The following is a 25505-nucleotide window of genomic DNA, read 5'->3' as shown; positions in this document are numbered from 1 at the left end:
GGGGCTTGTGATTCTTGGCTCGAAGATGCTGATAGAGAAAGAAGTGCAGGTGGTAATTTTATTATTTTTGGGAGCTGCCAGATGGGCTCTGATAAATGCTTGTGATAATTTATGAACTAAGTCAGCTTTCTCAGCTATCTACCGTGCCCCTCTGCTGGGACCTGTTGCTTCATAGCAAGGCCAGCAATAGAAATAGTGACCTCTGAAGGCTTTTAGAGTGCTAATAATGGTGCCTCTACGAGAAGATGCTGGACTTTGACTGAAATGGCTATTTCTGCTGCTGTGGGATTAGTGGCTTCTGGCATTGGGGACTGTTAGGGTGATATCTTAAGCTATGGCAGCAGTATTTTTCAGAACTTGCCCATTGTGGCTCTAAGAAGGGATTATTTATTGCAGGGTCTTTTGGTTTTAAATGCTGTTTTCTCAATTATCTTTATTTTAAAAAAAAACATTTATAGATACATGAGCTATTTATGGGTAAGAGAATAATTTCTTGTCCTCTTCTGCGTACAGGATGCCTGTGTATATGCTTCCTTTTCTTTTCTGTGTTTAATTTTTCATGAATGGGTTTTAAAAATTAAACAAAGGCACTTGGTTCCAACAGCTACTGAAGTGGGTTAGTTTTGATCGTTAATGTAAATGACCAAAACACACACAGAAATTAGTCTCAGAATTTTTCAGGAGCTGGAGTATTCTCATTTTGGTTATCCCTGTTTTTGGTAACAATGAGTATTCTCCATTTTTAGTCTGAAACTGAAGTAAATACTGCATTTTTTTTAAAACATCTTCTTTCCTCTCCCCATTTTCTATTCAAAGGAAAATGTACTTTTCATTCAAAGGAAAATATAACCAGGCCTTTAGATATGGTTAGGTATGCCACAACCCCCCCACCTCCCCGCCACAGACGCACCTGCATTTGCTAACAAGAAACTGATTTTTTTCTACTGAACAAAGGAAAACAGGGTCACATCTTGCTTCCTGTACTAGTTCACAGTTCAGCTGCTTCTGAACTTCCTTTTCTGTAACTTTGATGGGATTGAGTTATTGAAAAATCATCTGCTAAAACACATGTAGTCTTTCTATCCTAAAGTAACTGCAGGTATCAAAACCAATCAGAGTGACAGATTAGATGTTATGAATGAGGCAAGAAACTGTTACAAGAAAGTTATGAGGCTGATGAAATCTCTCTGAGATACAGCTATAAACTGAAGGTCCTGCAGAAATATTTTCCTGCAAGTTCTCAGTTTGTTACAGCTTGTAATACTAGCATGGATCTCATATATGCTTGAATATTTGGGTCACAAAGAGCATGGCCTGCATAACTTTGCTTACTCTGCTTCCTTTTTAGTATGTGAAACTATATTCTGTAGACTCCTTAGGGCAGGTAGTTATTTGTATCTGGTGCTGAGCCAGGAAACATTCAGAATTTAACTGTGCTGGAGGTCAAATGACAGAAAGCTATTTTTTGAAACAGACACAAGTGCGTATATCTTAGATGCCATTCATTAGGTTTGTTCCTGTGGCCATTAATGCAAATTTTAATGGCCCAGAGGACATTGGAGGATGCCATCAGAGGCCCATAGAGGAAAAACTAGTCACAGAAGGCATCAAAATAAAGTGAGTATGTCTGAAGACAGTAAAAATATTTTAATTAGAAAGGAAATCCTAAACCCACATATTGTTTCTTAGAGACTTATATTGTCTGTCTCGTGATGATTGTGTTCAAGACGTGTTCATCTTCAGAAAAGAAAAGCCCTTCATAATGCTCACAAATTTGTATTGCTAATGTGTTTCATTTCTAATAGGATGAGAATATGGTTAGCTTCATAAAAGGAGGCATCAAAGTCAGAAACAGTTACCAAACGTACAGGTAAGTCAGAGTGATGGTATGGTTAAACATACTCTTTCAATAAAAAAGTGCCGCTGGTGGAATTCTGTAATTCACAAATTAATCAATTACTGTTGTATTAATTAATTTATTCTTTGCATAAAAAAGGACAGTGATATTGTGTTTGGTTCAGATTGTAAATTTGTCTTAGATGCACAGTGAATGGAAAAAAAGACAGTGGACCCTATCCCTGTTCACTCCTAAGGTTTGCCTACTTTAAATACGATATCATTAACATTATGTCAACAAAAAAACTATTCTAAATGGTGTAGTGTTCATTTTGTCTCACAGCAGAATTTGGATGACTCAGGTCATCAGACATTTGAAATGGCATTTTTGTATAGTTCTGGCTGCAACTTTGCCTTTCGAACGTTCAAAACCAGTAGCTGAAGCACAAATAATTCAATAATAAATGCATGAAACTAAAATAAATTTAAGAGACAATTAAGTGAAGAACTTGTAATTGAAAAGCATAAATGGCTTCAAATAATGACTGAACAAATTCAGAGGAAATAGGTTTACTGGGGCTAGTTACCATAATAGAATGGATGCAATCTCTCCACATCATGAGGTTCCTGAACAGTCAATTCCTAGAGGATGCTTTCCCAAGCATCTCCACTGTCTGAGTGAAATACTGGGTTAGCTGGACCTTTAACCTGATTAAGTATGGCGGATCTACAGAGAAGGTGTATGCCACTGAACACGATAAGCAAAGCTGAAACTCATGCTACACCCAACCCTTAGAGTCTAGAAGCCTAAAACATCTGCTTAAGCAGGTCTCTCTTCATTCAGAAAGGTATATAGAGCCACTTTCAGCATGTGCAAAACGTTTTGAAGTATAGTAGTAAATTGTAAAAAAGGTACGTTGCAAAGTAGTCCATAGGAAATGCGCTTAATTGTGCCTCGATAAATTAACAGCAACTCTAGTATTTGTAAAGACAAAGTCTTATCAATCTAGTAGCTGTTATGTGGTTTCCTTTTGAAGAAGTATAAGTATCAACTTGCATAGTACTAAAACACATATTTGACAAAGGGAAACTTCATATGTGAGATTGCTAGTTAGGATTTTTGTACTGTATGTTTGATGTGTCAAGAAATATTGTTTGTAGTTTTGGTGAGCGAGTGGTGCATCAGGTTACAGGGAAAACTTAATGAAATATAGAATGGAGTATTTTTCACGCCATAGTTTCTGACATAAAAAGCCATCTTTTCTTCCCCCACTGCCTCCAGCACAGTTTGGTAATCTGCAACAACAGCCTCCTTGGCAAAGACAGCAGGATAAAAGTTGCAAACATACAGTTTTTAAAACTGTTTTTCAGGGAGAAAAAGATGCCACACACTATAAAAGATGGAATTAAATCAAATAATTCAGAATGAAACATTTGCTTGTTGTCAGTTCATTAAAAAGTATGAGGAAACTTGTACAGCAGTACAGACTATATGAATAATTTAAAAAGGTGAAAACTAAATATGCATCATACTTTGTTTCATTTTAGGTCATCTTATTTCTTTTTATTTAGGTTTTAAATTTGGAACAGCCACAAAAAGTCACACATGTACCAGACAGAACAGCACCTAGACTGGGTTCTCCAGAAATATACTGAAAGAGGGAAGGATGACAGTGTCCATGGTTGTGTGGGATGAAGGTAGCTCTGAAGGCAGGTCCATTATTGAGACTGCAGTTACAATAAATAATCTTATATCTGTTGGCAACAACCAGCAGATAAAAACATGACAGCCTAAACACAAACACAGGGCTGCTCTTAAAACAATGTCGTCGTCGTCCCCCCAGTGTTTGATGAAATAAGCTAAAACAGTAGTGTGAAAGTAAGGGGATGCTACAAACTTGGGATCTAGGAAAGTTAGAAAAATAAGTGAAAAGTATTTTTTAGTTATCCCATCTGCCCCATTTTAAAATATTTCTTACAATCATATTTTCCTATCTGTAACAAAATGTTCTTCTTCTGAATGAACACGCACAAAAAAGGAATAATTCGTCCAGGGATTAGTGAAACTCAAATCAAATTTAGTAATTTAAAAGTTACAAAATCCTCTCTTCCCTCTGCGCTGCCCATCATCTCCTTTTGTGATACTGAAGGTTGGTGTTGCTCCCAACTGCCATCCTTAAAACATTTTCAGGCAGAAATATGGCTGTAAATTGACTATGTGTGTTTGACAGGAAATCACCTCCAGAACTCCATATTTTTGAATTGATGGTAATGGAATGGTTTGTTGATTAACTCACCAAAATGTTGTAGGTGTTGTTGACCTGGGTGAGATGAAAAATTTGACGTTTTTTGAACTACTGTATAGTTCAAGGTAATTGGGTTACTTTCTTACTGAATTGTAATTAGTATTAACCATTTTATTCACCTACATTGTGACACAGTCTTCTGCATTTTCAGGGAGCTGGACAGTCTCATACAGTCTCCACATTATGTCAAAGGCGAGAACCATCTTCATTTCGAAGGAGGTGTAAAGCTTGGAGTTGGAGCATTTAATCTGGTATGTACCAGCAGTTCTTCACTTGAGATGAAGTCCTGCAAACTCCTGAAAATGTTGTTAACTTAAATACCTGAGAAGTTCTACTGACGTCAGTGAAAACTAATCATATGGTTAAAATTAGGTATGTGCGCTGATACTTGCAGGATCCAAGTCTCTGGTCTGACAATGTCAGATAGTAATAATACACTTTAGAAATAATGCATGAGTCTGCTTCCCGTAACCTGGGTAATGCAGCTCTGTGTGTGTGCAGCCCCACTTGCGCATCCCATGGAGCAATTAAAAACTGAGAAATCATCTCATCTGGCATGGGCTAAGGACATGTTCTTTGACAATATAGCTCACTGTCTGTGCCCAGCTTCCATTTGCCATAAGAACAGCAACGGTGTTCAGTAGCCAAGTGACCAGTGTAGGGAGGTGTTTTGGGGAGGGTGGGGGGATGTAGTCTTGCAAGAAGGGACTGCTGACCTGGGGGAAGCCTCTCACAGGAGCAGCAGGTGCCTGTGCCTGGCTTCCATTTGCCTTTTAACTGCCACTTAGGGAGAAACTGGGGGCTGCAAAAGGGAACTTGGCAGGGCAGGGTGCGTGCAGGGGGCCTGGGATGCTGTTCTGGCTGCTGTTCGCTGTTGTTGCTTGTGTTCTGATAGGGAAGCTGGTGGTCAAATGGTGGTGACATGACACAGGACACAGTCTTGTGTAGCAGCTAAAAGGACAGTTCCTAGCATGTCAGAGGCAGTGACCTAGAGTTCTTGAGAGGAGACATGGCTGTTCAGGCAATGGGCTGCAGAAAGTGCCTGGTACTCTTCCCTGGGGCTGAGAAGGGTGTGAACCTCACCTGTTGGAGGTGTGCCCAGAGCTGTCATTGAGCAGGTGGGTGAAGGAAAGAACTGTAGGAAGGAGGTCATCAGATTATGCTTCATCAGGAAGGGTGAGGAGGAAATTGAGAGGATGCTAGCAGCAATGCTGCAGGGGCAAGAGCTGAGTTCTCAGGCTGCAGACAGAATAGGGTGACCAGAAGCAAGGTCAAACAGGAGGACAGCAACTCACAGAACAAGCAATCTGGAAACCTGTGACTCATCTCAACCAGAAAATGGCCCGTGTCTGGCAAAATTCAGATAACATATACAACGTCCTGGCAATAGAAGGGGAGGACAAGAGAGTTCTAGTTCTGCTGGAAAAGACAACTGGGCAAACAATTCCTGCTCAACCAGTCAAAACCAGCAGGGAGAAAGAAACAGCAGCATCTAGCGTTAGTAATGGGTGACTCCCTTCTGCTGACCTGACATTGAGTCTTAGCAAGTTTGCTGCTTGCCTGGAGCCAAGACCCAGGGTGCTATGGAGAGACTGCCAAGGTTTTTCAAGTGCACAGACTGCTACCCCTTTTCCTCTTCTGTGTGAACACCAGTGACACTACAAAACATGACCTGGAAAAGATCGAGCGGGACTACAGAGATCTGGACTCCAAAGACAAGGGGACAGGTGCTTAGGCTGTTTTTTTCCCCTCATTCCTGCTAGTCGAAGGGAGGGTGCAGTCAGAAACAGACATACCGTGCAGATCAGCACCCTGCTGTGGGGCTAGTTTCACTGGCAGGTGTGGCTAGTTTCGCTGGCAGGATTTCAGCTTGCATGGGATGCTCTTTGAAGACTGGAATACTGAGGAGAGATGGGATTCACTTACCAAAAAGGGGCAAGGACATCTTTGCCCGTAGGCTGGCTAATTTAGTGACTCAGGCTTTAAATTAGCTTTAATGGGGGGTGGTGTCCAAAGCCTGGAGGCAAAGACACAGATGACAAAGTGAAAGTGTATGTGGAACAGAGCAATGGGGGAGGCTCCCACAGGTCTGTAGGGTCTGACAGGTCTGTAGAGTGCCTTTGGGTGGAAATCAGAGGGACTGCCATCAAAGGAGACCTTGTGGTAGGTATGTGCACCTGATCAGGGAGAAGAGGTGGACAAAGCCTTGTTTAGACAGCCTGGATCTGCAGGCCCTGTTCTCATGAGAGTTTTCACCTACCCTGGTATTTGCTGGGAAAGCAACACAGCTATGCGCAAGCAGTTTAGGTGGTATCTGGAAGGTATTGAGGACAACTTCTTAATGCAGTTATTGGATGTGCCATCCACAAGTGGTGTGTTTCCGGACCTACTGCTTGTAAATAAGGAAAATGTGTTCGGAGATATGACCATCAAGAGCATCCTTGGCTGCAGGGAACATAAGATTGTGGCGTTGAAGATTTTAAGGGATGTAAGGAAGATGAGTAGCAATATAAAGACCCTGCACTGCAGAAGAGCAGATTTCAGCTTACTCCAGGGAACTGTAAGAAGGCATCCCATTAGAGTTTGCTCTAGAGCACAAAGTTGCTCAGGAGTGCTAGGAGATTTTCTGAGACCTCCGCAAAGCAAAAGAGTGGTCCATCCCCCTATGCGGGAAAAAGAGCAGGCATAACAAGAAATAACCTCATTAAACAGTGAGCTACTGAGAAAGCTCAAATGCAAAAAAGAAGCATATGAGAGATGAAAAAGGGGATGGGTTCCCAAAGAGGAATATAGAAATATTACTTGGACATTCAGAGATGCAGTTAGGAAGGCAAAAGCCCTGCTGGAGCTCAAGCTGCAAAGAGATGTCAAGAATAACAAGGCTTTTGTAGGTGTGTTAGTAGCAAGTGGAAGTACCAGGAAGATGTAGGTTTGCTGCTGAATGGGGTGGCAGGTTAGTTACAAATAACATACAGAAGGCTGAGGTACTCTGGGCCTTCTTTTTCTTGGTCTTCTTGGGTAAAGTTAACCCCCAAGTCTTTATGCCATTAAGCAACGACGAAGCAAATGGTAAACTACCGAAAGTAGAGCAAGGTTGAGTTAGGGTCCATCTGTACAAATAGCATACATACAAGTTTATGGGACCTGACAGCTTGCATCCAAGGGTGCTAAGTGTAAGTAGGAATAAGTACAACTCTGCAAAATGCAGTAAACAACATAATTTTGAGTTGCTGGTAGTTTTATACACAGGGCTTGACTTTATATGTGAATCACAGGCATGACTGCAGAGTATGATCGTATACTTGTGTTGAAAGTCTGGGGATCCTACAGTCTGATTGCACCTATTGAGCTTGAGTGCTGCACATATACATATATTCATATACAGTAGAACTAGTGCTTTCAGGAAGTGCTTGCCTTACTGTATGTGAGAGTCTGGCACGTGCCCAAATGTTGGATTTACTGCACACATGGAATAGACCTGTACTGTGCAGTATGCACACAGTATTTCTGAAACTTCCCAGAAGTACTGGAGTTACTGAGCATGCGCTGTGGAGAACATATTCCTATGCAGGGACTCCTGGAGAGAGATGCAAGAGCCCTATGGGTAACTGATACTTCTGCTTAAATCATATGTAAAATATAACAGTTGTGTACATTTACCCGGGAAATCCTCAGACATATAAAGAGGTTTTTAGTGATTTTTATTGACTGTTGCTTGCATTTAGAAAAGTTTTATCAGTCAACTTGCAGCTGGGAGGTGGAAACTGTTACTGCATAACTGTTGCATTTCGTTCTGTAGACATTGTCCATGTTTCCTGCACGAATTCTGAAACTATTGGAGTTTGTTGGATTTTCTGGAAACAAGGTAAATATGAAATATTACTGATACATTTCCCTCATTAAAAAATGGAGACAGGAATTTCTCTCTTCTTCCTCACTTTAACTATAATAGTCAGAAATACTCTGATTGGTATTGCAATGTGATCATTGTTGGCATTGATGCTTTTTGCAGCTCAGTTTTCTCTTACATTTCTGTCCAAACTATTACACTTCAAAGACGGCGATACCATTGTTCAGTGAGGAAGGATGAAACATGATAGAAGGCAATGGCTAATACAGTGATGTTGACGCACTTTAATTTTTTTATTTACTTTTACTTACTGGTCTTTGATATATACTTGTGCTTAGAAAGCCATAGCCAAACGTGTATTCTTAGCCTTTAGGAAATTATACAGTCATCACCTTATCTGAATGTCCCTGACATATTCCTGCATGACATCCAGGTGGGGGGGAGGGGAAGACTTTCAGTTTCACTTCTGTTTTTTTTTTTTTTCCTCCATGTCATTAATAGCAACTGATAACTTGAACGTGGTACCTAATTTCCCCAGAATCTGTGCATGAAGAGTAATTGGTCTGACCTGTGTTGTCTGTGCGTGCAGTAGAGGACAGAGGTTTAGCAATGACACAGCAGTAAACTCACATGAACCTCAGTTATAATGCAGGACAGATGCACAGAAAGAGATACTCCTGCTGTGCTAGGTTTTTGTGGATTTGTTGTTTCAAAATAGGATACTAAAATTAATGGAAATTATTCACGTCTTGACCTTGATACCTCATACCTGCCCTTGTCTCTGGTTTTAACACCAGAACATGAGATTCACTGAAACTTGGGTTCCTGGATTATAGGAAAACATAATAAATTTAACCTAAACTACTAGTTACATTTATCTCATAAATGCTGGGTAAGATAAGTGTTTAATGTCCTGCAAACGTGGCAGAAGCTATACAAACATTTTAAACTTAACTCTTTTATAAAGCTTTCTATTTACAAAGCCTGTTTCAAGGAGAAGCATGTGTTTCCTTAATCAAGAGTTGCACCCTAAGGTGGCAGATGGGTGATTGTCATCACCATTTTATTAGTTTACAGGAAGGATCTTAGATCTGAAAATAAAATGTCTTGTTTAAAAGCAAGGAGTTTTTGGCAGAGTGTGGATTAGAACGTGGAAATTCGCAGAAGTTAACCAGCTTTATCTGCCAGTTTTACAGGCAGCAGAGATAAAAATCGAATAGTTCATACCTGTTAACCATGAAAAAAGAGAGCAAAATATTCACCTAGAAAATGTAAGTGTAGTCCACATACCAGGAGAGTTTTGAGACTACTTTGGTGAACGCTCATCTTCTTTTTACTACTGATAAAAACTTTCCCTTCTCATTGAATTTCTTGAATTATGTGGCTGTGAGTGGGCTAGTATTTGTGTTGATGAGTCAGCTCCTGTTCCAGTTTTTTGGTAACTGACTGAAGCATGACCTAGACTACCATCAATACAAGCAAAAACCTCCTTTCTCCACACCATAGAAAAGGAATATTTTAGACACCATTGATCAAAGTTTGCTGATATTCATTTATTTTAACATCCTAAAAAAGTCTTTCTGCATTTAACATTTGTCAGTCAGATGCCCAAAGCCAGAACCAAAATTGCAGCTGTGTGTGTAATCCTTCCCAGTGGTGGTTTTCCAGAGCTTGCAAGAGGAACCTGTCCCCTGCAGTACAGACAAGGGTCTTGAAGGTGAAAGAAACAGTAACAGAGGAGGAGAGGGAAAGTGTGTGTGGTATGTGCTGCACACCCTCCGGAAGAAGGGAATTTTGAATACATCTGTGTTTGATCATTTGGTCTTTTCAATTAAATGCTCATGGTAAGCATCAGGCTGTGTGAAACCCAAGAGCGCCCTGGTTAGTGCCTTGAGCAGCTTATAGTTTACCTGAGAGGGCTCTAGTGCACTGGAGGACGGCTTGCCTTTGGTGTGGGTTATGTGCTTACTAAAACCGGATAGAAAATTGCATTGAGATATCTTCCATAACACTAATGTGTCTTGAAGCCAGCAGACTTGCCCCTAGGGACTCTCCTTGTTTCTCAAACATGTCGTGTCTGCTAGTAAATGAGGACATGCCCAAAGCTTGATTACTTCCTAAGCCATTTGTGGGCACGGTGAACAACGCAATCAACAGCAGTCTGGAACCTCAAACAGTAGGTAGGGTAGATCAAGAAAGTATAAAAGTAGCCTGAAGCCACCGTTGTTCCCTTCCACTACAAGATGTGCCAGTTGTGCCATACTCACTGCTCAAGGTCCTTTTTCCCCTACGTCATTAGTTAAACTAAGGGCTTGTTTGTGTTTAATAGCATAGCCCTGCATTTGGGTATTGAGGTTCGAGGCGCAGGAATGTAGTTGTGCCTGATTTCATGAGAAATTCTTTGTGGGCTGAGGTATATGTTGCACAGAGGCAACTACACGGTGCTCTAACTGGGGAGACTTGCCTTCCCGCTTCATGTTCTTGGAGAACGTGTCCCATCCACACTTTCTGTGTTTAATGGAGACTACCCTGTGACACGAGATCTCAAGAATCCTTGTGCCATCACTTCTGCGTTCTCCCCAAACAGTCAGCCCTTCTTACTGACCCTCTACCAGGTCTCAGGCTCATATTTACTGTTGTTCTTATTTTATAGTATGCTACAAATATTGTGCTGCTAAACCATAGAAAAGTTTGACGTGAATCCTCCATATGTTAAATGCAATTTGGCAGAGGGTCAGCTGACAATGTGATTTCAGGGGAAGGCAGGAGATTTTCAGAGAGAACCAATTTCTTTTAAATTATACTGTTTGATGTGGGAGTGCATTTTTCCCAAAGCAGTTGAGCTGGAGGATATTTTTGATGTCTCAATTTGTAATAAATTGAATTCCAGTTTCCCACTAAGCATTTTTTTTATTTGCGTTTTGGTCTTTTCTGTAGATTTTAAATGAAAGTTAAATCTAAAATGATTTCTCTGAGTGCATTCAAATGCCCTGTCTACCAGTTTAGCTAGTCAGGTCTTCATAGAAGCTAGTAACATCCATCATATTTGCTAAGCCTGAAGTAATATGGTCAAGTCCTGGCATATGAACGCTGATCTTGTTTTGCTTTTTTTGTAAAGATCCCTAATTTAAAAAGGTGAAGAGCTTTTGCTTCAGGAGAGTGATTTTAGTCAGTCACAGCTGAAATAGGTATGAACCAGTCTGTATGTTGTCTAATAATAATTTTGAACATTGTCCTTGTTCTTCCCACACTCACTGTGTGAACCCCCACTGCTCCCGGGGGAAGTCCTGGATGACAGAACTGTGGAGGTCTTGGAGCAAGATTCAGACCACTGGGATATTGCTTTTCCTGTCGTGTAGTGGGAATTAAAAGAGCATGGGATGCTGTGAGTAACTTTCACAGAAAGATAAGTTTGTCACATTGGATCACAACATTTGTCTGTAAGAAAAGTGTGTCATTGCTTCCAGCTCTGTGTTAGACCTGTTGCTCTTCAGAGTAATTTAAATATTGTCTGAATACAAAAACTAAATATGTATTAATGTGTCATTTAAGTATTTTGGAGAAATTACTAACACTTTTTGCCTTGACATCTGTTTTATATAGTAGCAATATGCTCTGTAATAGACTTTGTTTGGAAGCACATTCTTGGTGTTTTGGGATTGCTCATATCACCTGTGGCAGAGTTGAGAGAGGTATTTTTGTGTGTTAGAAGGTGCGTCCGAACAATTACACATAATATATTCCCTTAGTGACTAGCACCAGTGAGTGTAGTTTGTTTACAGAGTTACTTCTTAAGCTCAGGTAATAGCTGCTTGTGCTTTTGGTACTGAGATCCTCAGTTTGATCCCCACGGAAGATTATATGGGTGTAATAGTGTTGCCTCGTGACTCCTCACTTAGCTTAGGTTAGCTGACAAATCTCCATAGGCTCCGTGTGAAGAAACAGTAGGCTCTTGTGAAGATGATTCATAATCTCTGACTTAGGCTTCTGTGCTGAACTGTTCCTTGGAGGAATGCATCCATCTCCACCAGCTACAGAGGGAGCCCAGGGAGACTGGCAGACTAAAATTGGTATCTAGAACATGTTTCCCAGCTACACCCTTCATGATCCCGCTTTACTGGTGATCTCATCATAACAGCAGCAATTTGCAAGAGGTTTTGGGGGAGAAATGTTGTTGCAGCCTTTTTTACAAGCAAATGCTATAATAATAATAACTACTTCTAATTTATTTTTTTCAGACCGTGTCAATGATTGTGTTGTTACTCTAATATAGAAAGTTTGGTGTGTTTGAGGAACAGAGTCAAAAATAAGCATTCTGTAATAACTGTAGAGGACAAAATAGGATCATAGCTGTAACACAGTGTGACCTAACTTGCTCAGTGGGCTTCCCAAAGCCATGCAGCTACTCAGTTTGAGATCACAGTTACTGCTTTCCAGGACACAGTCCTGCATGGGGTGGGTATGGTCTGCATTCATTGTTCATAGAGACAATAACTTTGAGTTTGGTGGTATTAAAATACATTTCTGGGATTAAAATACATAACTGGCATCAGCTTAACAAATTGCTCTATATGACTAATATCACTTGCCTCTCTGTCATTCTTTGTGCTATTCACAAATGTGATCAGCAGCCATTTCCTATGTAGTTTTATATTATATGGAAGATGTCAAGCACTGCAAGACCTAGTACTGATGTCCTTAATGGCTCATTGAAACATTCAGGCTGGGGATATTTCGCTTTAAAAATACACTTTGAAATTTTTTCTGCCAGAGTTTATTCCACAGAATGTTTTGTCTTGTTGCTGTCTTGTGGTGCTATAGTGCTACTTTAAAAAAAAAAAGAAAAAATGTTTGTGGTATTAATCTGGGCACTTTAAAGAAGGTGAATATATCATATTTTGTTAGTTACCTGTATCAGTCAAACTTTTACTCTCAGCAGAAAATGAAGCTGGGTTTATTTGCTAGAGCTTGATTCCCCTAAAATCGTGTTGATTTTCAGTAATGATTTTCCTATTTTTTAATTCTTCTGATACTGCAAGTCAGTATTTTCATTATTTTGTCCAGATGTCAGACTAAATAACCTGCAGATGTGTGCGTAAATGGTCCCTTTCCCCATAACAGTAATTAATCCAATAAATTAAGCTTTATTAAAACACAAAATAACTATGTTCATGTGAAAACAATTAACTACACTAGTATGTAAAAATATACATGTATGACCAAAATTAGAATATGACTGCAGGCTTCAGGGTTTACAAAGTGGTAAAAGTCATGTAGTGTAACACCCTTCCATCAGCAAGGACACCCAAAAGGTGAAAGTCTATGTTCAGATCATGCTCTGATAACTCTCTGTGATACCTTCCACAGTGGCTCCAATAAACATCCCTCAGGGTCGCTATTTTCAGCGTAGCTTGTTTGAGTGGAAATCCTTATAGGCACATACGTTGGATTCCAATAATTTTCCATTACAATCATTCTATAATTTAAACAGAATTTGCCCTGGGACACAGTGGACATCTTATTGTGCATATTCACTGGTAGGCAGATCTCGTGTTTCATACATTTACATCTTTATGTTTGTGTTATTTATACTGTGGAATCAGGCCTAGAATGGGCTGCTAAATGCTGTTGCCTCAGTAGCTTTGAATCTCTAGCACTGCTTAACTCTCTTGCTCTCACTGAACGTGACTGCAGTGTTATACTCGATTGCTCTACTTCTTTCCAAGAGAACAGAAGTATTCTTCTTTCCATCACATTTTTCCATTTATGGTAGTGGGCCTACATCTTTGCTAAGGCTTCTTTTGTTCTTGATATACTTACATGCATCCTTTTGCCCTGTTATCCTTTGCCCTGCTAGTGACACTCTTTTTTTCTTGAGGTCTTTGACTTATGCAGTGAATAACAACAAACACAGATACAATGCACAGTGGTGATACATGCTAGTCGTCAGGCATTTCAAAACTCCTTCTATTTTTTTATTTCTAGAATGATGTTTAACAGCATTTGGATGATGGTAATAAGTTGTCTCATTCTCTTATGTTAACCAGGTAATAATCCCCAACTTGCTGCTTTGTCACAGATGTTTTCCAGAAGCCAAGCAGTAACTCCATGAAAAACTGTTAAATAATTTCATCAGTGTGTTTTTTTTTTCATTGATCATTATATAAGCAATTTATGTCAGTTCATTTTTGGCATTTGGTGAGTGTGCAGTCTATAGATGATACTACAGAAGTTATCCAACTAGCAAAATACAAGTTTGGTTATTATTCAATACTTTGTCCTCCACATGTCTGTTTGCACAGGAGCATGGTCTGCTGCAGCTTCAAGAAGGAGCATCATCATACAGCTTTAGGTCGGTGCTGTGTACCATGCTGTTGCTTTGCTATCATACTTTCATGACCTTTGTGTTAGGTAAGATTGTTTATAATAACTCTTGGATTTGATTAGTTCTTGTGGGACACAGAAGGGAAAAAAAGGTGATTCCATCACCTGTCTGTTGGTGAATTGTTTGTTCAGGACCAGATTAAATATAACTCATTTGTGAATGATTTTACAACAGTGATTATAAGTGAAGAGAGTGTCTTAATCTTCAAGATAGAATTTGGTTTAATACAGAAGAAGGGAGGAGATGGGGATAGCAAAATAAGTCATGAGAACTAAATCTATTTTCTCTAGTCAGATGCATTATGTTAAAAATAATGGTTATAAATGATGACTTTCTGAATACTTTGCTCATGTTTATTTTTCATCCCTGTCTTTTTTGGGAGTATTCCTCCCATGGAAGGAATACTCTTCCCTGTCATCTACTCTTAGAGCGTTCTACAAAATCTGTTGGTCTACGCATAGCGAGTTTTCAAGTTCCCAAGTACAACATTGTCAGGATCTTCCTGAATGTTGGCTCTTCACAGCAGTGGAAGTCATTCACTGTTGCCCAGTGGATCCTTACTCCATCCCATACTGGTCCTCATGTTTTGCTTTTTAACAGGGTTGCCATGGCACAAGGTAGATATCCTGTGTCTCCTTGTTAGCTGAGCAACACTGTCAGGCCAAAATCCTACCTGATCTCCATTTTCTTCTCTCTCTAGCCCAAGATTTAGAATTGGAAAAGACCTAAGGATGTAATGCAGGGAAAGGGGTTGTTTCTGGCAACTCAGAACTGCTGTCAACATTTTGGAAGTGCACCTGTGGAAGCCCCCTTGTGTTTCTTTCCTTTATGCCTGACTAGTGCAGCACCAACCTGTATTTTTGCCTCACTGCTATTAGAGAGAGGAATTTATGTGTTGGCCAGGTGAGGATGGCTAATCAGTACTGTTCCTTCCTGTACTTCTTTTTTTTCTGACTATTTTTATCACTTGCATTTTTTATGCAATCTAGGGACAGGAAAAGGAAATGTTGAAGAGGCAGAAAGACTACTTAAGCCTTACTTGGCTCGCTATCCAAAGGTAAAATGAATCATAATTTAGTTTGATATGACTGTTTAGTGTTTCCCTGCCAAATAACAAAGAACTAGACTGTATGATCAGCCTGAAAATTGTTATAAAATACTTATATTTTTATTATTATTTATTACAGGGAGCCATATTCCTGTTTTTTGCAGGCAGGATAGAAACGCTAAAGGGTAATATTGATGCGGTAAGTCATCCTTTTGCTCTTGGAAAAATAAGTCTTGAAAGCTTTGGAAAAACTCCTCCAAGAAAAATGTTTCCTTTTTGGTTAGTGTGTCTTGTGGCTTTGGCTTATCTGTAATTTTTGAATTACAAATAGAAATTTTGAAAACAATTTTGAACAGTTTGACCAGCTGCTTTTTCTACCCTTCTCAATTTTTGGTGGTAACTTAATCCTCCAGTATTAATGACACGTTTTTTTCATTGACTTCTCTATCCTGAAGTGAGTGGTGCCTTTAATAACATCCAGTGGTATTCCTTTGCCTTCAGTCTGGATGGAGAGTCACATAAGACTTAAAGGAATTAGAGAGGTGAAGAATACATGTCCAAAATACTTTGAGACAGAGAACCAGCTGGTGTGCAGTGCTGTAGCTCTCTTGAAGTCTTTGAAGCTATGACAATAAAAGTCAGCTGAGTATTTTTCCTCTGACTTTAGTTTCCTAATTCCTCTAGGAACAAACACTCATTTTTCCTGTACTTAGGATTGGATGCAACTTCCAAAAATGGGGAGCTCTGTTGTAGGGGTAAACTCGATAACACCAGGATGACTGTGGAGCCATGGGTCTCATCCGATTACGTGAAGCCAACAGACATGATTTGGGGGCGTATTGGGCTCTGATTATTTTGGAAGCTGCATGAGCCATGGAGACAGACCATGGAGTCCCAGTGTCTGTCACAGTGCTGGTGTATGTGCGCTCACGGGTGATGAAGGTTGTGTTTGGAATTCTCTTTGTTCAGGCTGTTAATAGGTATGAAGAATGTTGCGAGGCTCAGCAATACTGGAAGCAGTTTCATCACATGTGTTACTGGGAGCTCATGTGGTGCTTCACCTACAAGCGCCAGTGGAAGATGGCCTTCTTTTATGCAGACCTGCTAAGCAAAGAAAACACTTGGTCGAAGGTAAGTTAAGTGGAACAGTAACAAAATATTTAACAAAGGGTAGAAGGCCCTGTAGTATCTGTTAACTTTCAGTCGGATTGACTTGACTTTTTATAGCTTTGAACTGAGTGAAGATTGTAAAACAAAACCTGGTCTGCTCTAGCTTTTACAAAACAATGTAAAGTGCAAACATTCAAATCTGAACAGTTTCTGAGAAAACAGGTATGTTTGGGGCCTGGTTGGTGGTTGAAGAGCAGACTGTTGAAGATGCTCTGTTGCGGATTGATTGGTCCTTTAGCCAAAACACTGCAATTAGTGGCAAGTTGCCATTTATGGATATGAGCTCTTTTGGTGGTGAGTGAAGCTAGCCCCGATGGTGCCTCTAAGGTAATAAATGAAATTAGAAGAGGTACCTTGCCTTGTGCATCTGAAAGGGAGAAGTTTTCTCATCCAGAACCCTGGTAGCTTTCTTTCCTCCATCTTCACCTGAGCCCCAGGGAAATCTGTCAGAAGGGTCTGGGGGTGGGGTTTTGTTTTTTTTGGGGGGGGGGGTTGTTTCTTCTTAGTGTGATCACAGTGTGTGTGTGGTGGGGGGAGAGGTGTCTCTGTCTGTTTATTCTATTACATACTGGATGTATTGGCCAAGTGCAACCAAAATTGACAAAAGCTCAAAACAGCCAGGTGAGAGAAACTCTTGCAGTGCTTCCACTTAGGTTAAAAATTGCAGTATAAACTCCTTATACCCCAGAGGATTCCAGCATTGCATTGGGCCGTAGGATACCCAGATGCATTAGTCTGAGTAGTTCTACGGAACTGTTGTCTAGGAGGGGAGCCCTACTTAACTAAGAGCTTTAATAACCTGAAACACTGTAGTATTAATATTAACATGTATGTCCTTTTAAAATGCGTGTAGAGTTTTATAGTATATTTCAGGGGGGTTAGGAAGCATCTCTGTTTCTTTATTAATAGGTAACCTACAGTGCAATATGATAGGGGCAAAATAATAACAAATAAGTGAATGATGGCCACACATATGGACTGTTGGATTCTGTTTAAATAAGCAACCACATCTTAAAATATGCTCTTGAAAACTCTTGAAACTTACAGATACTGTATAGTCCTTAAATCAGTACTCGGGAATTCACCAACTCTTATTCTCAACTACTGAAATATTGTCATGTCCTCTGCTGCTTTTCTTTCTTGGTTTCTGAATATATGATTGCTCGGGAATCCCTATGAGATCAGTACATTTCATAATCTGAAGTCTTGAAGCCCTTTAAAAACCAGCTGATGTTCTCTAGGGCTTGATATTTGAGATATGCTACCAAGTTGTGACTGAACATGTAGACCATATGATATTATTTTCTTCTCTGAGCATGACCTTTTCATAAGTTTTCTAGTGTATATTCTTGAGGGTAATAAAAAATTCACTTTACACAAGTATGACATTTAATTGTACAGTTGTTCTTGGAATGTGAACAGAAACTGGTACAAAGAAAATAAAGGCATACATGGTTTAAAAAAAACCCCAAAACTCATCATTTGCTCTTCTCCCCTTTTTGAAATACTGGAACCAGTGTTTGAAAGCAGATTTTCTGCCTAAAATTTTGTAGAATTACTTCTGCTGACAAGCAAAAGCAGCAATGTCTTCCTCTTTGTTGCTGTTTTGTTCTTTACGTCAATAATGGTGATGATGTAAATTCATTTTACTGTACAGGTATTCTTGATTGCATTTGCAGGCTACCTACATTTACATGAAAGCTGCCTACCTCAGTATGTTTGGTCCAGATGACTGCAGTCCTTTTGGAGATAATGAAGTTGAATTATTTAGGTAAAATTTACTAATTCCCAGTTCTGACAGTAATCAATTTCTTATCCTTTCAAGCCACAGTGTCAAGGGAAGAGAGGGAAAATTACTCATTGTGCAGTTAGGAAGATCTGTACAAATAGCATTTGAATTGGTAAGTAATTGGGGAGTGAAACTTTCCCTTTAGATTTATGTGGATCCTGAATTGAGACAGCAGTTTTCTCCTGATCTAGAAATACTTTGGAGGCAGGATATTAGTTTTATCAGCCATACAGTGGCTGCTGCTGTTGTATGTAACGTTCACATGCTTTTTCAGTTGTTTCCTTTAATCAATGTGATGTACAATCTCAAAACCTTAAATAGATCGTGCTACAAAATGTGTGCCTCCTATAACAACTATTGGAGACAACATCAATACAATTTGATTCTTGAGTTTTGTATCTGAGAGGAATATGAATTGGTTAAAAGTGCAAGTGAATATATGTGCTATTGACACAATAAATTAAATCTAGTTGTAATGTTTAAGCTCAAAAATACCTGAATTTTGTTGGGCCGAAGAAAACCAATTAATTTGTTTTTTGAAAAATTTTCTATAAAACTTAAATATCACTTTTTATGTACTTACAATATATTGATACTTTTCAAGCCTTTCATATTTTATCTAATCATTACAAGCAGATTTCATTGGATTTGGGGTCCATTATGAAGTGAGTTAGTTTAGTCTTTGGGAGAATGGGAGTAAGACTAACAAAATCTAGCTTGTCTCTTCCTCAGTCTGTGAAAGACATGGGCCTTGCTGCATGTCAGTGCAGAGTTATAATAATTTAGGCTCATCACCTAATTTATTCACTGCAGGGGGGAAGCATCCCTCTTTCTCCTCCTTGATTAGAGAGGAAGCCTAAAGAGAGATGCTTCCCCTGCATAAAGGCAGCTTTGATGAATATGCATTGCCCTGCTTCCCCAGACATAGCAATAATTCAGTGTGTAACAGCTTTTATAAACTCTCTTCAGTTTGATTTTTTTTTTTTTATTTGAATGTTTTTTCCCCAGAGGTTCATAGAATAAAAATTATTTTCATTTTCTTTTTAACCTTCAGAAGCGTTCCCAGTTTGAAACTGAAAATTGCAGGGAAATCACTGCCTACGGAAAAGTTTGCCATTCGTAAAGCTCGACGATACCTTTCTTCAAATCCTATTCCTTTGCCAGTTCCACCTTTGGTAAGTTAGAAATATTCCTCCCTCTCCATTATTGTAATTTTTCTTTAACTTATAAAATGGAAATGAAAATGAGATTATTATAATAGTATCTTTCCATGTTTCTAAGGTAAAACCTCTGCAGGAGACTGGAATGTTCCCAAAACAAAGCCAAATGAATGCAAGGAATGTTGTAAAACTGGGGCATGCATCAGCCACAGGGAACTAAGCCAGCTGTTTGTCACACGCAAATGTGTTGCGTGTGTAACCCATGATTCCAGCTTTAGACTAACATGCCTTTAACAGCTTTCATTGATTACCTTTTGAGGAACATTGCCTTGGGTCTCTTCTGTCATGTATGTCATTTACTGAGGCTACTAAATGAAGACCTTAAGGTACAAGAGAGGGGGAAAAAAATCAAGGAAACAGTGCAAGAACTAGGGGACTGCATGTAAGCATCTGCTTACATACCCCTGCGTGTTTGCAATTTGGCGCTCTCCAGAGCACCTCATGGGTGGCAGGATGAAATACAGCCAATTCTTTTTGGCCAATCCAGAAAGCTATTCCATTGATTGATTTTTGTGCCTGTAGTGCTGGGAGATTCCCCATGGCCAGGTAAAAACCACTTCATAAGGTGCCCTTTTGCCTAGTACGTAGCATTTACAAAAATCTGTCCCCAAAGAATGGGTAAAAGAACATGAAAAGATTTTGGCTCCACAGGTTTGCCAAGTGCAATGGAGTTAACATTTGCAGTGCTTTGAGCGGTTGTGTTTGAGAAACAGATGGATAATAGTGTATACTCTTTAAGAAAATGCCGGAACAAGGAGAGCTTCTTGGAGATGCCAGTGAGTAGTGATTTCTTAGCCCACAAGCTGGGTATGTGACACAGTGCTTCTTACAGAAATGTAGTCTCTTGTGGATGAATTACAGCATAGCATGGATATTCACTAGAGGCCACTTTCCACTAAGTTCTTAAGACTGAAATGAGAGAAATAATCAGGTTACCTTGATTTGCCTTTCAGGTTTCAGAAATTGTGGCGAGTGAGAAACGTGCACGCCTGGGTTTTGGTCGGGCTGTTGCAATGGGATTGCTGGCGGAGCAGCTTTCTCTGCTAAAGGCTTTCCGTGGTGCGCTGGGGGCACTGCGCCGGCTTTGCTTCTGCTGCAGTTGCATTGCAGAGGCAGCAGATGCCGCAGCTGAACAGTTAAAAACACACTGAGGATGTGTGGAATTGGGGTGCAGAGTCTTAACTGAGCTGTTACTTCTCAGGTTTTTCCTTTCACTGTGAATGGACTTGCTGAGAGGAGGGAGGTCTCAACTCAAATATTTAGCCTAGAATAAATGTAGTTTGAGTACTTCTATGTCTAAGCCATGTTACCAAATCTACATGAGATACAACACAGATTTTCCAGATCAGATTGTGAAGGAAAACATGACTGGAGTTAAAACACTGTTTTGTCTATTCTATCCTGACACCTTTCGGTCCTATAGCTCCAGAACTCAGTTATTCTGTACAGGAACTTTATAGAAAAGCTTTAAATTATCAAATACAGACCAGGTCTTATAAGACAAACAAACAAAAACACATGTCATGAGGACCTGTAGTAGGTCTCTATACTGTTTCCATCTTTAACTTTGTGAGTGCCAGTAGTAATGGGCACTTTAACACATTTGGTCTGGTGAGGCATTCTGAGGGAGAATCCCCAATAACAAATAGGAATTAAACCAATAGCTTTTAATAGCATTTACTCTGAAAAACATTTACAGTATACAGAATACAAAAAAGTTGTTTTTTGAGGGAACTTCAAACAAACCTGAAAAATTTAATAGAGGTTTACAATTCTGCTCTAGAAATTCTGTAGGTTGGTTTAAAGTTTGGCTTAAAGATTGTTGGAGGGTTTTGTTTGATGGTTGGTTGGTTTGTTTTGAAATTCTGAGATTTCATAGTTTCTATGGAAGCAATGTATTATAATTTATTTGTATTTATTACAGACCTGGTTAGGTTAGAACTGAAAAACAAGAGGAGGCCTTATTCAAAGGACATTTATCCATGAGGCATTTGGGTTTTAAGTCTGTTTTTCATGTTGGTATTGGCCTTTATTTATAAGCGAGTTAGTGTTCTACTCGAGCAATCCTCTTTGTCATGTGAAGTAAGTGGCCCTTTAGGAGTTTTCCAGGACTAACTTTTACTCTGAAAATGAGTGTAACTAGTTTTCAGTTACAATGAAAATATGTATTGACAAACTGAGTTTCTAGTTAAGGAATCTGCAAATTTCTCACCATGGATAGAGATAAGCTGAAGTACCTGATATCTGAATTTATCCAGTACCATAATTAACAATGCTGTCTTCTCTCCCTGACCCTAGGAAATGATGTATATCTGGAATGGCTATGCTGTAATTGGAAAATGCCCAGACTTAACAGAAGGAATGTTAGAGACTTTAATTGAAGCAGAAACAGCATTGGCAAGAAGTTCAGGTAAACAGCGATATGGTTTAAGCAGGTATTTTACAATGGGATAGCTGAAGATACTATCTGTGTATAAAGAAAGTCTCATTAGTAAAGTTAATCTGATCGTAGGCAGAAGGCAAATAATGAAACCATAAACTGTTAATGCAGATGGGAATAATTTTCGTCTTTCAGTATAGCAATAACTTATAATGGTAACAAACTGTTTTACATCTGCAGATAGGTGAGAAGAATAGTCTATGACATATATTAAAGGCTTGTTTATTTTGCTATATCTGTTAATTTTAAAAGATCAAAATTAGCATATGCATTGACTTGATTACTTGGACCAGAAAGTTTTGTTATCCTCAGAGACTGTATTTCAGTTCTGAAGGATAAATGAAAGGAGACAAAGTATCAGCCTTGTTTTAAAAATGCTGTCGACTTAGGACAAGACCTTGGAAGGCTGAATGGTATTTGTACGTCAACAGTATGCTGTAGAAAGCTAGGACATCAGGATGGGCTTCCTTTGTATGACGAATGAGCACAAGAAGGGGGATTGTATGGAACTAGAACAGGCTCTGCTGCCACATCTGTCAGTCTGGTAGTTAGCCATCCGTGAGAGAGCTAACTGCTGTTAATTTCTTGCCAATCTTTCCCAGCTCCTATGGGAGTGCAACCACACTCCCATAGGGGAGTTCACAGCCTTCCTCACAGTGTTTCCTCCTACTAAATATGTGATCTTATATACTACCTTCCTGCAAAAGGATCGAGCCCATCGTGACAAAGGAGTGTAGGTTAAATCACTGCATTGCAGTCTTCCTGTGCATATTCCGGGTGTTACACAGGTGTTCGTTTAGAGTTGAAGATGTTGCTCGAAAGAGGGGCTAAAGCTGTCTCCTTTTTAAATCCTTGAAAAAGACAGGAGAGAAGTATTTGCAGTGAAGGTGACATGTTGGAAGGCTTTTCACAAAGCCTTCTTTCACCTTCTCGTTTGGCTACATTATTTTAGATAAGTGATTTATTACTCTGTTTCTTCTTTTCCTGTTTTGTGAATAAGGCTGGCTAACTTTTTGCAGGGATTTTTTGAGGTTGATTCATCTTTGTAAAACGCTGTGAGGACCTGTGGTCAAAAAGTGTGATATATTTTAAAGACATCAACAATTTAAAGTATTACCAGTTTCAAGTAGTGACTTGCTGTTTTCAGGCATCATGCTTTCCTTGAGCTTTCCTGACAGCGTTTGAGGTTTTACTATTGTATTTTCTTGTCTTTTCAAATATTGTCCTCTGTCTTATTGTTAGATTCTTAATGCAAGAATCTAATGCTATAAAATTACAAGCCTGAAAATGTGCGTATGATTAGTGTTATACAGTATAAGGAGTCAAAGGAAGTCAGTTATTGGAAATACATCTAGAAATATAAATCTGATATACATAATTATATCTAGGATAGATCCCTAAATGTTTGTTTATATAATCCAGGGCAGTTTGTCCAGGATGTGTTAAAAGTAGAGAAAATATATGCATGTGATTGTGTTCATAGAAAAGTTGGCCAGAAGGAACAATTGATCTGCTTTTTATTCTTCTAATGAAATAAGGAAAACTTTTTTGTGGCCCTGAGCCATCTGGCTGTGGACATACTTTGTGTGTCGACTTTTGCTCTCTTCCCCATTCCTTCTAAGTTTGTTTTCTGAATAGTCATTGGTCATCTTCCCTGGGTTTTGCTTTGGAGATATACATAGATGGTATAGTAGATTTCTCTGTAGGACTTAGCAATAGAAGTGACTGTGTGTATTGCTGTAGGTGCAGGAGTTTTTCAGTGCATATCCAACTGTAAGATCAAGGCCTCTAACTGCATACCCCAAAGGGGAGCGACTGTTTCATGCTGTGGGTGCCAGCATTTAATCAGCTGGAGCGACAGAGGAAGAACTGTGTGACCTTGAGGAATGCAGTAATAGAAACAGGGTGAAATTCAAGAAGCCAAAATGCGGTATTACACATTTTGCAGAAATTCTTAATAGTTAGTATTTCATGAGTTGGAAATGAGCTTTGCTTATAAATTTAAAACTAAGCTGCCAATGTGGAGAAGTTATTACACAGATGTTTTCAAAATGTACCATGCAAAATTTTCCTGATAGAGAAGGGGTATTAGTGATGACTTTGGGCTAGGCACTGTTAAGACCTAGCATATGTAATTCTGGGCAATCATGGCTAGAAGGACAAACTCAAAGTGAAACAGGTGAAAAGAAGGTACTGTAGGAAAATGAGGGAATGTTAACTGTAGCCAGCAAAGTTAGGCGTATTTTCTTTAGCAAAAGGTGAAGAATTGATAAAAATGTTCCCTATGAACAGATCATGTGGCTAAAAGTCAAGGAGGGAGAAGAGCTGTATTTACTAAAGAACAGTGAAGACAAAGTTGAAAGATTATAAATTGGACCTCAGTATTTCCAAAGTAGAAACTTTAAGAGTTTTTAGGTGTCAGAACAATAAGATTGTGGAATTGCCTTTCAGTTGGGGCGGTGGGGACAGAACAGTTCAACAATTTTTAGACAAAGTTTGATCGGTTTATGAAAACGATGATGCGTGTTTGTGATAGCAGAAAATGGCACTAAATGAATTAAATGAACCAGTTGGTTCCTTCTGTCCTGCCTTCCGGTAAATAAATCATACTCATACCTACCTGTGTAAAAGTTTCCCTGCAGGTAGGAAAATCTCCAATGCTCTAAACAGTTTTCTAAAATGTGCCATCTCATAATTTCCTTCACCTTGCAGCTACAGAGTTACTAGCAGATGACCAGTGCGTGATAAAACTGTTAAAGGGTTTATGCCTCAAGCATTTGGGCAAGATCTCAGAGGCAGAAGATCATTTTACTTACATCCATTTAAAGTAAGTTTTCATAGCTGGCATACAGGAGAACTCCTGAATTTCTCAGTAACTCTTCATTTTAAGCAAGGGCAGATGAAACATTGTTATGAATAGAAGGGAGAGGACTACAGAATCTTTACTATTTATTTCACTTGCTTTGATGTCAAGGGATCACAATTTTAATTGCTGGTGGTGTTAGGCATATAAGAAAGAAGGATTGCAAATCTGCAGTCTTTACTGGGATATTTTCTCATTTTGGGGGACTATACATGCATAAAATCTGTGAGATACCAGTGCTTCCCCACACCACCTTATCAGTCCTGAAGAAGCTATGCCCAAAGAGCCAAACGCAGTCTGCAGAGACAGATGGCAGCACAGTTGTACTTGGAACTTCTCTACCTCATGCAGTGAAAGGCATCTCTTTTTGTCAGTTCACATGGATAGGGCTCATAATATTGTCACCTTTTCTAATTCTTCCCTGATAATAAGGGCGATGTTTTATAATCCTGAGAAATAACATACTGTGCAGCATGGTTATGCAAAATACACATTTAATAACCTGGAAGGTAGTTTTGGATAGAGAACATGACGAGTGTTGTAACAGAGATTGATTACTCCTTCAGATCTTAGCTAATCTCTTATTTATTTGTGTTTG

At 39.3% G+C, this 25505-nt stretch overlaps 1 protein-coding gene across 1 annotated transcript in view; it reads left to right on the top strand.

Annotated features, from left to right (window-relative positions):
- The window catches only part of TTC39A (tetratricopeptide repeat domain 39A), a 38869-nt gene that overhangs the window by 7389 nt on the left and 5975 nt on the right, over window positions 1-25505 (top strand). The window contains exons 5-15 of the mRNA XM_013950600.2: window positions 1806-1870; window positions 4294-4393; window positions 7942-8007; window positions 14295-14403; window positions 15367-15434; window positions 15565-15624; window positions 16395-16556; window positions 18275-18366; window positions 19439-19559; window positions 21903-22014; window positions 24757-24871. Coding sequence (XP_013806054.2) covers window positions 1806-1870; window positions 4294-4393; window positions 7942-8007; window positions 14295-14403; window positions 15367-15434; window positions 15565-15624; window positions 16395-16556; window positions 18275-18366; window positions 19439-19559; window positions 21903-22014; window positions 24757-24871 — 1070 coding nt within the window. The remainder of the gene's footprint in view (window positions 1-1805; window positions 1871-4293; window positions 4394-7941; window positions 8008-14294; window positions 14404-15366; window positions 15435-15564; window positions 15625-16394; window positions 16557-18274; window positions 18367-19438; window positions 19560-21902; window positions 22015-24756; window positions 24872-25505) is intronic.

This window comes from Apteryx mantelli, chromosome 8 (genome assembly GCF_036417845.1).
Source record: "Apteryx mantelli isolate bAptMan1 chromosome 8, bAptMan1.hap1, whole genome shotgun sequence".
Classification (NCBI taxonomy): Eukaryota; Metazoa; Chordata; class Aves; order Apterygiformes; family Apterygidae; genus Apteryx; species Apteryx mantelli.
The sequence above is the reverse complement of the archived record's forward strand: the minus strand, read 5'-3'. Positions and strand labels throughout refer to the sequence as shown.